We start from the raw sequence: 12,475 nt of genomic DNA, 5'->3' as shown, positions 1-12,475 counted from the left end.
CTGTGTTAGAAATACAAAGATGGATACAACTTGAATAGCAATCTTTGATAGGCTTCCCTTATATTCTCCATTTGCGAAAAGTTCCATCCTTATTTGGGAAGTCTCCTCGGGGCATCTCAATGAAGATTAATCATTCTTTGCCTCCAAATCACTTTTTAATATCAGAAGTAGAAAACGTATCACAGCTCTCTTGGACTTTATCTCGGCATGTGTCTCCTCCTTTGAGTTGAATGTCTTGAGGTCAGGGATTGTCTCTGTCATTAAGTGTGTTCTCTCTTCTCTTCCCCGTGCCAACACAGGGACTTTAAAATAATTAATTGGAAACTTGGCTCAAAGCCAAGAAATGTGCAGCGAGTTAGGTAGAAAGTCCGGAGAGAGTTGTCTGACCAAAGCCAAGAACATGCTTCGGGAGAGGACAATGGTGATGTCTAAGCTCCAGGACAGGAAGGAGGAGTCCGGGCTGTAAGAGATCGATTTGGCAATTAAGAGGTTCTTGGTTATCTTAACAAGAACAAGTCCCATAAAGTAGCAAGGGCAGACTCAGAGGACAGCAGATTGAGAAATAAATAGAATTCTCCTTAAGTAAAAATTTTAGCATCTATTTTTATGGAAATTGGCTGGGAGACAAATCGAAGACATGTGTGGTCTAAATAAAGATCTAGAGTCCTGCATGCATTATATTGATGTAGGGAGCATCCATAAGTTTTGTACCGTAGATGAGTGGGTAGTAGGTTTGACGTTATTTTAAGAAAATTTATAAATTTAACCACTATTTTCATTCCATTAGAACACTACCATAAATCTACAAATCTACATAGAGGGCATAGGTTCATTCATCAGAGTTAGTGATATTTTGTATAAAGCATGGCAGAAATTATTTTGACCCAGAAATTATTCAGAATGGTTTTACTGATGTTCCATGCTTCTTTCTACTCGCTGTCCTTGTTTGAATGGTAATGCATTGTGTATATATGCCTGTTTATATGCATTACATATTATAATACATAATATATGTTATATATATATATATATATATATATATATGCGCTTATATAAAGTAAATGTATTTTTAAAAACATCCCTGAGGAATTGTACACACTAGTTTGATTTTTGGCATAGTGTATTGGATTCTTGGTCTGACACAGTTAACATTTCTGCATTGAGAATGCCTTTTATATTTGATGGTGTGTCATAGATTTTATTTGCCTTTTTGTTGACTTTTTTTTTTCTTGCTTGGTGTAAACATAAAATAATGATAGAGTCCCAGTCATCTTGGAGTTGATAAAATAGGGCAATATGATAGAGCGTTTAAGCTTAGAGACGATTGGCCTACTAGTTTACTTTGCTTTAACTAGTGTTGGGCTAGTCATTTTTGGCAGCAGGTACATGGTATTACCTGTCTTCCTTATTGTGACAGTGGGCTAGGCACAAAGCTTATGTCAATACAATGGCAGACTCCTCAGTGGAGGTGGAGGTGGGGAAGGGAGGACGGGACCTTAGGGCACCTCGTGTGTGTCACGGAGTTATGGTTGGTGTGCGAGGCACAAACGTAGTTAACTGTGCCTGTTGGAGATTTGTGGGAGTGCTGGGAGTCACTCGTCCATGGGAAGGTACCGCCGATCTCTGATCTCGCCGTCAGGAGCACCTTGACTGGGCTCACTTCTCTCATCACAGACGTGTGCGGAGCATCTGCCATGGCACCTGGCAGTGTGCTCGGCACTTCAGCAAGCTCTCCTGTCCGTGGGCTTTCTTGGTCCAGTGAGACAGTCCAACAGGGGTCCGTCTGCCGGAAGCCTGCTCCTTCTCTTCATGGTCCAGCTGGGAGATGGAGAGGCAGCTTACAGAGAGCTGACTGAATGGGGGGCTGGGTGCTTGGCCGCAGAGGGCACCCAACAAATACTTGTCGGCTGCCGAGTGGTGATTAGCGGAGGAATGGCTGGGGTTCTTGTTTATGTGTTTGAGAAGAGATTGGTGCTGTGGCTCATTTTGAAAATAGAAAGAATAGGCATTGAGAATTCCAGGGGGCGAGGCGGGGGCGGGGTGGTGGCTAATGGGAGCTTCTCAGACCGCTTTGGACATCACTAAAGTGAAAACATAACGCCTTACCGCTTCTCACCATAGAAAACACGGATGCAAACTGGGGACCTTTCTAGAGGCAGCGTGCTGAATCAGCAGTCGTAGAACAGAACAAGCCCTCACAAATCAGCTCCAGCAAATCAGCAGCCCTTCCTCTGAAATCAGATGTAAACCGGACCATTAAGTAGAGCGACTGCATCGCTGCTCGTGTGCATTTAGTTTCCTAATGTCTCAGCGCCTGGTCCTGGAAAGAGGGAGGCGGCCGTAGAGCGAGGGGCACACGCGATCCATGGCACATCCTTCTTCCTCCGGTAACGGAAGGTTAAATGGGGAGCACGCAGAATGCCTTCCGCAAGATGGGTGTACTGATTAAAACGCTGGTTAACAGCCCGCGGGCTCCCCCGGAAACCTGGGGGAGCGGAGCCAGCTGCTGGCTAGGAGGCTGCGTGTCCGCGGAGAGTACACCATCTATCATCACAATATGGCGAGGAGAGGTGTTTTATGTTTGTGTTAATTTCCCCACTAAATCAGTAATTATTACAATCCTGTCCCTGCTGTTTACCCTGCAGCTGTTTTTCCATTTGTCGAGAGAGCGGGTGTTCTCCGAGGACCGCACGCGCTTCTACGGCGCGGAGATCGTGTCGGCCCTGGACTACCTGCACTCGGGGAAGATTGTGTACCGGGATCTCAAGGTAAAAACACACAGTGAAAACCATCCCCGTTTGTTTTTGTAGAGACTGGAGGGACAAACAAAGCAATTACCGAGTCACCCCGCTCGGAGGAAAGCAGATTGAGTCAGGCCAAAGCACTCTGTTTAAGGATGCGTTACTGCACCTGAGAGGAGATTGCACTCACCGCCATGTATGTCATTCCTTACGCCCAGGATTTTTAAAAATATTTTTATTGCTTTCAGAGAGGAAGGGAGAGGGAGAGAAACATCAACGATGAGAGAGAATCGTGGATCGGCTGCCTCCTGCACACCTCACATGGGGATCGAGCCCGCAAGCCGGGCATGGGCCCTGACCGGGAATCCAGCTGTGACCTCCTGGTTCATAGGTCGACGCTCAACCACTGAGCCACACGGTCGGATAGAAAAGATGTTAGGCTTTGCGGCCCCTGCAGTCCAGACAGCACACAGAGGAGTGAGCCTGCCCGGGTTCCAGTGAAACTGTCCACCCAAACAGGCAGGAGGCTGATGTCACCCACGGGCCCGGGTCCTGAGCCCTGGAGTAGCTCCCTGAGGTGGCAGTGATTCTCGTGACACTGTTTGGGATCAGAGGGGCCCTGTCAAGGAAGTTTGTTCCATGACATATTCTGAACAGATTCTAAATGTGACAATCTTACTTTCTCAATAAGTAAGTCATATACAGTACTCCTGACCCGTGAAAATTTGATACAGAATTGCTTTATTTATTAAGTACTAGTTTATTTAGGAGGTTACAGGTGTCTTTTATGAAATGGTTTGTATCTCCATATTGCGACATAAAGAAGAAACCACAATTACCCGCCTCATCCCCATCCCACCCTTTGTTAAAAACCTATGATCCTTGAGAATCTAATTGTTTAAGCAGTTGTCTAGGTGATTTCAAAGTGTTCCTATCCTGTGTCTTTATGTTATGAGTGGCCCTAAGGAATAACCACCTCGTGAAGACTTATTTTATGCGATGTCAATGAAATATAATGTGTATGTTGATAAATTATAATTTATCAAAGTATAAGGTACTGTACTGAGGAGAGATGAACTATGTGATTGTGAAACACCCAGGTCAGGGATGACCGACTACGTGCCGCAGGGGACCAGAGATAACACAGATCAACGGTGTAACTATATTTATCCTGACACTTCTTATGACCAGGAATGTGACAGAATTCAGCGCCCCTGTATCTGATGTCCCCATGGCCCATTAATACTGTAATGTTTAAGTGTCTGGAATTTAAAAAAAAAAAAGAAATGGGTTATATAGCATAACAAAGCTTGCAATGTATGTTAGATGGCATTTCCAAATTTACTTAGAAATAGTTAGCTCTTTTCTGCCTGGATCACCTCCCCCCACTCCCACTTTGTATTTTATGAATTCTGTTTGTAGGAAGAAGGCGGGGACTTCCTAGATTTAAGGAAATAATAATTTTGAAGTAGTTGGTAACATATCCAAAACGTTTAAAGCTGGAAGGTAGAATTCTTAGCCTAAAGAAACAAAGAAAGGAATGCCAGCATTGATTAAAGCATGGTATCATTGAGATGGTCTTGGTCAATATTTGCCAGTAACTATCTTACCCATCAACCCTATTACCATGAACATAGTGGTGTATTGACATTCATTAATATGACATTCATTAATATGACATTCATTGTCCCATCCTTTCTGATGATGGAAAGACTAAATTTATTATGTTAAATTATGTTAAACATTTATTATGTTAAGTTGCAACATTAAAGAACCTATGTATATATGAATATGAGTCATGCACTTACCATATGCCTAGACCACTCACTTTACTAGACAATTAAGTGATCTCTGTTAAGTTCATTTTTTCAAATATAGCCTTACCTCACTTAAAAGTCTAAGTAAACGTACAAAATGTGGGGCAGAAACCATATAAATGTACACTAGGAAGAATACATACAGTGCAGACAGCTAAACGTTAAAGTCTATGCAAATGTTACCTGTATTCATATGGCAAGAGCTGTGCAGATTAGAGAGAGATCCTTGAGTTGGTATCATAGAAGTTTAGAGCTGATCCCTGGTTTACAGGGAGGTCACTGACTAGAAGCCCAGTAAGTGACTTACAGTAATGGATGAGATGGTGACATTGTCAAGATTATTGGAGCCCATGAATCCTCGCTCCGGTCTCACGTTCTTTTCATTACATCATCCTGGAGTTGAGAAGAAATCTAGATGGGGGAATGCACTGAGAACTCTGGGAGATCTTTGTAAACCTAAAATTCGAATACAGTTGCCAAAGATAAGAGAATAAATGTTTTAAATGTTTATACCAGATGTATTTAAAAAAACAACATCACCAAAAACTGATTTAGGGATGCACTTTGATCTGTCTCAGACTTGCCTCTGTCATCTTCTTTCGAATGCCCTTGTGTTCATTCACATACATTTAGATAATTTCTAGGACTCAGTGATGGCACAGAGGGTGGTTTCAGAGAATCTCTTGCCACCGCCCTCCCAAACCCCATCAGTTCCCTGACGTTCATCCCAAATAAACTCCCAGCCCAAGCAAAAACAGCCTGCTTGCTTCACATTCACACACCGAGTCCCAAGACACAGCGCCCAACTCCACTGCTACCAGACAGGCCCTCCGGATCCCCTTTTTATAGAAAATTTACACCAGGGCTATTCGGAACCTCTCCCATCTCAAAAACTAAATTTTACTGTTGGGCTGTGTTCCTAATTTGTAGCAAATTCTTAAATAGCTTAGCAGCCCAGGTGGGGTCTGCGCTGAATCCTTCTGTAGCCTGGGAAGGCGGAGTGAAGAAGTGTTTTTCATCCGGGTTTCAGCCCTCTAATTCCAGGGCCAGCACGTTCCTGCAGGTCAGCGTGGGTGCCGTTTGGCACGTTGATACCCATGAGCCTGGTCTGCAGTGTGCAGAGGGGGAGTGCTCACTACGTCCTTGGGCCTGGGCCAGCCGTGGGCAAACTACGGCCCGCGGGCCGGATCCGGCCCGTTCGGCTGTTCTATCCGGCCCGCGGAGCCGAAAGAGCGGAGGGTTCTCTTGCTCTCCCCTCCGCTCCTTTACTTTGAATTTATATTAGTTCACACAAACACTCCATCCATGCTTTTGTTCCGGCCCTCCGGTCCAGTTTAAGAACCCATTGTGGCCCTCGAGTCAGAAAGTTTGCCCACCGCTGGCCTGGGCAGTCTCGGGACTGAGTTTGGTGAAATGGTGCTGAAGTGAGTGTAAGCGCGAGGGAAGGAACTGTTTGCTTATGTTGTTTGACCGTCCTCAGAGCCCTTAGGAACTGCTGTTTTCATTCCTTTGTTTAATCACAATCCGCCGTTTAAATACAATACCTAAAAGACATAGTCACATATATTAGGATACTATATTTAAAAGTTTAAAAACATTTAAACCTTCTGATAGCTACCTTGGCATGTGTTAGAGCAGAGCTTGCCAACCTGCATGCCACGCGTGGGTTACAGGTGTGCCCCAGCCAAGGCCCCCTCAACCCAGGTGGTTAGAGGAGCCTCCGGCCAGTCACTTCCACCTCCAGCCAGTCATTTCCACCTCCAGCCAGTCATTTCCGCCTCCAGACAGTCACTTCCACCTCCAGCCAGTCACTTCCACCTCCAGCCAGTCACTTCCACCTCCAGCCAGTCATTTCCGCCTCCAGCCAGTCATTTCCACCTCCAGCCAGTCATTTCTGCCTCTGGCCAGTCATTTCCGCCTCTGGCCAGTCACTTCTGCCTCCAGCCAGTCACTTCTGCCTCCGGCCAGTCACTTCCGCCTGTGGCCAGTCACTTCCACCTCCAAGCCAGTCACTTCCGCCTCCAGCCAGTCACTTCCGCCTGTGGCCAGTCACTTCCACCTCCAGCCAGTCACTTCCGCCTCCGGCCAGTCACTTCCGCCTCCGGCTAGTCACTTCCGCCTCCGGCCAGTCACTTCTGCCTCCAAGCCAGTCACTTCTGCCTCCAAGCCAGTCACTTCTGCCTCCGGCTAGTCATTTCCGCCTCCAGCCAGTCACTTCCGCCTCCGGCCAGTCATTTCTGCCTCCAGCCAGTCACTTCTGCCTCCAGCCAGTCACTTCCGCCTCCAAGCCAGTCACTTCTGCCTCCAGCCAGTCACTTCCACCTCCAGCCAGTCATTTCCACCTCCAGCCAGTCACTTCTGCCTCTGGCCAGTCACTTCTGCTTCCAGCCAGTCACTTCCGCCTGTGGCCAGTCATTTCCGCCTCTGGCCAGTCACTTCTGCCTCCAAGCCAGTCACTTCCGCCTCCGGCCAGTCACTTCCGCCTGTGGCCAGTCATTTCCGCCTCCGGCCAGTCACTTCCGCCTGTGGCCAGTCACTTCCGCCTCCAAGCCAGTCACTTCTGCCTCCGGCCAGTCATTTCCGCCTCCAAGCCAGTCACTTCTGCCTCTGGCCAGTCATTTCCGCCTCCAAGCCAGTCACTTCCGCCTGTGGCCAGTCACTTCCACCTCCAGCCAGTCACTTCTGCCTCCAGCCAGTCACTTCCACCTCCAGCCAGTCACTTCCGCCTGTGGCCAGTCACTTCCACCTCCAGCCAGTCACTTCTGCCTCCAGCCAGTCACTTCCGCCTCCAGCTAGTCATTTCCACCTCCAAGTCAGTCACTTCTGCCTCTGGCCAGTCACTTCTGCCTCCGGCCAGTCACTTCCACCTCCAGGCCAGTCACTTCCGCCTCCAGCCAGTCATGTCCACCTCTGGCCAGTCACTTCCGCCTCTGGCCAGTCATTTCCGCCTCTGGCCAGTCACTTCTGCCTCCAGCTAGTCACTTCCGCCTCTAGCCAGTCATTTCCGCCTCCAGCCAGTCACTTCCACCTCTGGCCAGTCACTTCCGCCTCTGGCCAGTCACTTACGCCTCTGGCCAGTCATTTCCGCCTCTGGCCAGTCACTTCCGCCTCTAGCCAGTCATTTCCTCCTCCAGCCAGTCACTTCCGCCTCTGGCCAGTCACTTCCGCCTCCAGCAGCCTGGCACTGATCCTGGTACTCCCCACAGATTCTATCCTTTGTTGTTGCAGGAGAGCGGTACAGTTTTGAGAAGCCCCACAGAAAACACAGCTTCGGGTTTTTAAGAGTCTCATTTTCTTCCTGGTCCCAGCAAGAGCAGAAGGACCATAGTGCTTTCTTGCTACAATTTCCTGTGCACGGAGCACAGAGGACAAAGATTTCCAGCGCTGACATTTTCTCATTCAGACGCTGAACCAAGACCCTCTGTCACATAACGCCTGTCCCCTTCAACTTGGTAAACATGTCACCTTGTTATGGGAACTCCATGAGGTGTATTGTGTAATATTTTCTCTCTCCTCGAAGCACGCGCTGCTCTGAACTGTTAGATGACAACCCTCTGATATGAGTAGTCAGCATAACCAGATTTCTAATACATAATGTTTTCTCTCAAACCCCCCGTTTGTCTTCATCATTGCTTTTGCCAGTGGGTGCATCCATTAAGCATGAGCATAATGCCCTTGTAAACGAGGACTAACTATGGTGATAAAGCAGATGCACTGAGGTTCATCCGGGGAGAGAACCTGACCAGTCAGCAACAGTGTGCATGTTGCATTCTGTGGCTAACCAAAGGAAGGAGGAAAGCCAGGGTATTCAGGAGCGAGAGCCAAGGAGAGATGGTTGGTAGATGTGTGCACCCTTCTGTACGTAGTGGAAGCGCTCCGAGGGCGGGGAATCTTGTGTACATTAGTGTTAGGTGCATTAAGAAGTGACGCCCGGGTGTTCCGCTCTGTCCAGCTCTGTGATCCGCTTGGAAAGGACTTCCAGGTGATTGATTCTGCTCATCCTCCACAACACTGATGATTCAATCTATTTATTTCAGAGAGAAGGGGAGAGGGAAAGAGATAGAAACATCAATGATCAGAGAGAATCATTGATCGGCTGCCTCCTGTATGCCACACACTGGGGATCGAGCCTGCAACCCCTGGGCATGTACCCTGACTGGGAATCCAACTGTAACCTCATGGTTCATAGGTCCATGTTCAACCACTGAGCCATGCCAGCCAGGCTCACTAATGGTCCTTATATGTTCCAGAGAGTTGTTATGCATCTGTGTAAAATATCTATTGTAACAAGACTAGATATTGAATTACCCTGGCTTATCATATACGCTGGATCCGGGGTGTTTTTTTTAAGGTGATGCGTGTCTGACTGTCATTCATACTGTTGGAGGACAAGTTGTTTTTGTGATATTTCAGGATGGTGAGAGTAGAAAAATAGTTGATTGGAAAAGGTGGATACTATTGTACAATAACTGGCTTGAAAGTTATGAAATACTTGTTTTGTTTATTGCATATTGAGACATGTTTTTGCTTAAGTCACTGAGCTAACAAAAGTGTTTCATAGGGTTTTGTTCTTGAACTTTCTTCTTTCCTTTAAAAAAAGTGTTATCTGGAAAAGCATACACCATTCTAATAATTCACACATCGACCATTAAATGCTATCCTATATAATAAAAGCCCAGCGACCAAATGGCAGAACGACCAGAATGACCGGTCTACCAGTTGCTATGATGCACACTGACCACCTGGGAAAGACACTCAGTGCAGGAGCTGCCCCCTGGTGGTCAGTGTGCTCCCACAGTGCCTGACTGGGATGAGTGGCTGCTCCTGCTGTGGAGGCAGCCGCTCAGAGGGCGGGTCCACAGCCACTCGGCTGACCAGTGGGCTGATCCCCGCAGGCCACGCCCCAACCAGTGCACAAATCCCGTGCACCCGGCCTCTAGTATTTAATAATGATCAATACAGTCATTGAATGCTTCCAGCGTGTTAAGTTTTGGAGTCAGTATCTCATTTAATTCTCAAAACAATCACATTAGGTTGCTACTGTTGTTTGCCTCTGTTTTATAGATGAAGTTGAGGCACATAGAAGTCAATAGCCTAGGGCAGTGGTCGGCAAACTGCAGCTCGCGAGCCACAGGCGGCCTTGTACTGCCTGCATGCAGTGTGCTGTCACCCTGCCATCACGCCCCTCACCCCACCTCTCAGTCACCCCTAAGGCTGACCTTTTTGCTTCCTGTACCATTGTAATATTTTAAAGCTGATTCATAAGACAAGGAGGATGACCTGGTTTGCCCAGGACTTTCCAGTTCCAGAACTTCTTAAGTCCTGCATCCCAGGAAACCCCCTTATGTTCTGGGCAAACTAGAACTCTCAGTCACCTTCCATCTGTTCCTTCCCCAACCCTATACCTCCACCTCATTTCATTCCTTGTCCCCCAGTCCTTGGTGTGAGCTCAGAGATGAGACCTGAGGGTAGAGAATTAGTTATGAGCCAGGATTTAAACTATATGACAAAGTAGCCTTGTCAGAATGTGGATAAATAGTGCATGCTACCATGCTTCTATGCATGCTTACCCATGCATGTGAGGCATATAGAGGGCAGGTAGACCACACCATACTAGGGTGGGAGTGGGAAGGAATGGAGTAGATAGTACATTCACATTTTATGCAGTAATATCATTTGGAGATTTTATAAGAATTTTTATGTATTGGTAAAACATATTTATTAAATATTTTTTAAAGATTATACAGCATTTGAAGAACTTAAGTTGCTTTTATTTGTATATACCAGTGGTTGGCAAACTGCGGCTTGCGAGCCACATGCGGCTCGTGAGCCGCAGTTTGCCACTCTGTTGACTAATGAGTTTGCCGACCACTGGGATAGGGGCTTAATCACAAAGAACAACAGCCTGTAATTATTGGAATCGAGAATCTAGGTCAGTGGTCGGCAAACTCATTAGTCAACAGAGCGGCAAACCGCAGCTCGCAAGCCGCATGTGGCTTGCGAGCCGCAGTTTGCCAACCACGGGTATATACTATAATACATTCCTACATTTAAACCATCAGCATCTTCTTAAAAATTAGGAGCAGGACATGTATGTTTTTATTCAACAAAACAACAGACCCTCCAGTAAATACTTACGTTTCTCATTACAGCAAGCTACAGAGGGAGGAAGGAAAAGGGAAAAGGGAGAAATCTGGAAGCATGAAGAAGAAACGGACTCGCTGTCATTTGTGCAAATTAGGCTTTACTTTTAGGTTCCAGCTAGTAGAGAAGCATATGGAAGGCGCAATATTTCTGAATTTAGATAAAATAAAAGAACTTTTATTTTGAAAAGCTCAGCAGCCTCACTTCGCTGAACTATATGCCATAAAGGAAGCGTGTGTGAAGCGTGTAGGTCAGCCAGGGAGCACAGTTGGAACCACACGTGAGGACATATGTCTGTCTGGTCTTCCCTTCAGTGGGCTCAGCTTGCTTTACTGCATTTAGTTCCTGGTTTATAAGACGTTGGATGACAGAACAGTATGATGTCATCCCTTTGTATATGCAGTCACTTATTTTCATATATGGAGTTCTGTTTTGAATTGGATATTGACTTCAGAGTCCAGGTAAGCACTTGCATAGATGATCACACTAAGGAGTAGAATGAGTTGCCTACTTGTTTAGTAAGTTCATTTTCATTCAGTCAGTCAGTAATTTCTCATGTGTATTTACATCCTCATGAGCGGGTAAGGCTAGGCCCCGGGCCTGTGAGGCTGTACGATCACAACTCAGAACCATACGTATCTATGTGTGATGACAATCATAACTTTGTGTTCAAAATAGGAGAGAAAAATGATCAGTTATTGATGTTATTTTTAATGATATTGGCTTTGCACAAGCTCTACCCTTGCATGTCATAATTTTCACTTGAGGCAGATGATCTTGCTACTTAGTTAAATCTCTGAGATTCTCTCGGGTGTGTTTTCATTCATGGCTTCAAAAAGATTCCAATTGTATAATATTTGTGCTATATATTTTCTTTAACTGTTTGGCTTTGACATTCTTTACCTTTTTATGTTTGAAAGGGTTGGTATTTCTTTATCACAAAGAACTGCAAAAGAGGCTACCACCTTACCTTTCAAAATACGATTTAGGTTTGATTTGCAGCCACTACCAAAAGACATTTCTGTGCGTGACTGTTTTATAATAGCGATAGATCCCCAGAGAAAGCCATCTGTATGTATCCAGAAAAAGATACTCATCTCTTTGGGAGTATTTAGGTCACAATTTATTTACATAAAAAGAGGATTGGTTTCTGCTTTGAAAAATTAGGTGAGCTTTAGTTCTTACACAATAATGGCTCTGACTCCCATTGGATTAAATAATCAATAATTTCATCATCAAAATATTTGATAAAACATGTTTCTTTTTGTATATGAACTAGAGGCCTGGTGCATGAAAATTCATGCACTGGAGGGGTGTCCCTCAGCCCGGCCTGCCCCCCTTACAGTCCAGGAACCCTCAGGGGCGGGAGGTGACCCGGCAATCAGGAAAGCTACGCCCCATCAAACCTCTGCTGCTGCCACTGCCGGCAGCGTAAGCCTCAGCCAGCCCTGGTTACCTGAGCCTCAGGAGGCCCTGGGTGGCTGGGCAGCCGCCATCCGAGGCTTGCCTGTACCTCGGGCCAGCCCTGGGGGGCTGAGGGGACTGGGGGATCCAGAGGCAGGTGCGTGGAGCGGCTGGGCCCGCCTGGGGGTGGGTGGGGCTGAGGGGGCTGGGTGCCACCATCTTATGGCAGTCAATTAGCATAGTCCCTCCTTATTGGCTATGGGAACCACCATCTTTGAGGGCGGGGCAGCAATTAGCATATTCCCTCCTTATTGGCTATGGGTGCTTCCATTTTTGTGATGGCGTGAGGGTCAATTAGCATATTCCCTC

General features: G+C 46.6%; 1 protein-coding gene across 9 annotated transcripts in view; it reads left to right on the top strand.

Annotated features, from left to right (window-relative positions):
* The window catches only part of AKT3 (AKT serine/threonine kinase 3), a 230,038-nt gene that overhangs the window by 176,312 nt on the left and 41,251 nt on the right, over window positions 1-12,475 (top strand). For all 9 annotated transcript variants that reach the window (XM_080651009.1, XM_080651010.1, XM_080651011.1 and 6 more), the window contains one exon: window positions 2,646-2,768. In XM_080651009.1, coding sequence (XP_080507135.1) covers window positions 2,646-2,768 — 123 coding nt within the window. The remainder of the gene's footprint in view (window positions 1-2,645; window positions 2,769-12,475) is intronic.

Source organism: Plecotus auritus (genome assembly GCF_963455305.1).
Source record: "Plecotus auritus genome assembly, chromosome: 14".
NCBI lineage: Eukaryota > Metazoa > Chordata > Mammalia > Chiroptera > Vespertilionidae > Plecotus > Plecotus auritus.
Note: the sequence above shows the minus strand (reverse complement) of the source record. Positions and strands in the feature narration are given on the sequence as shown.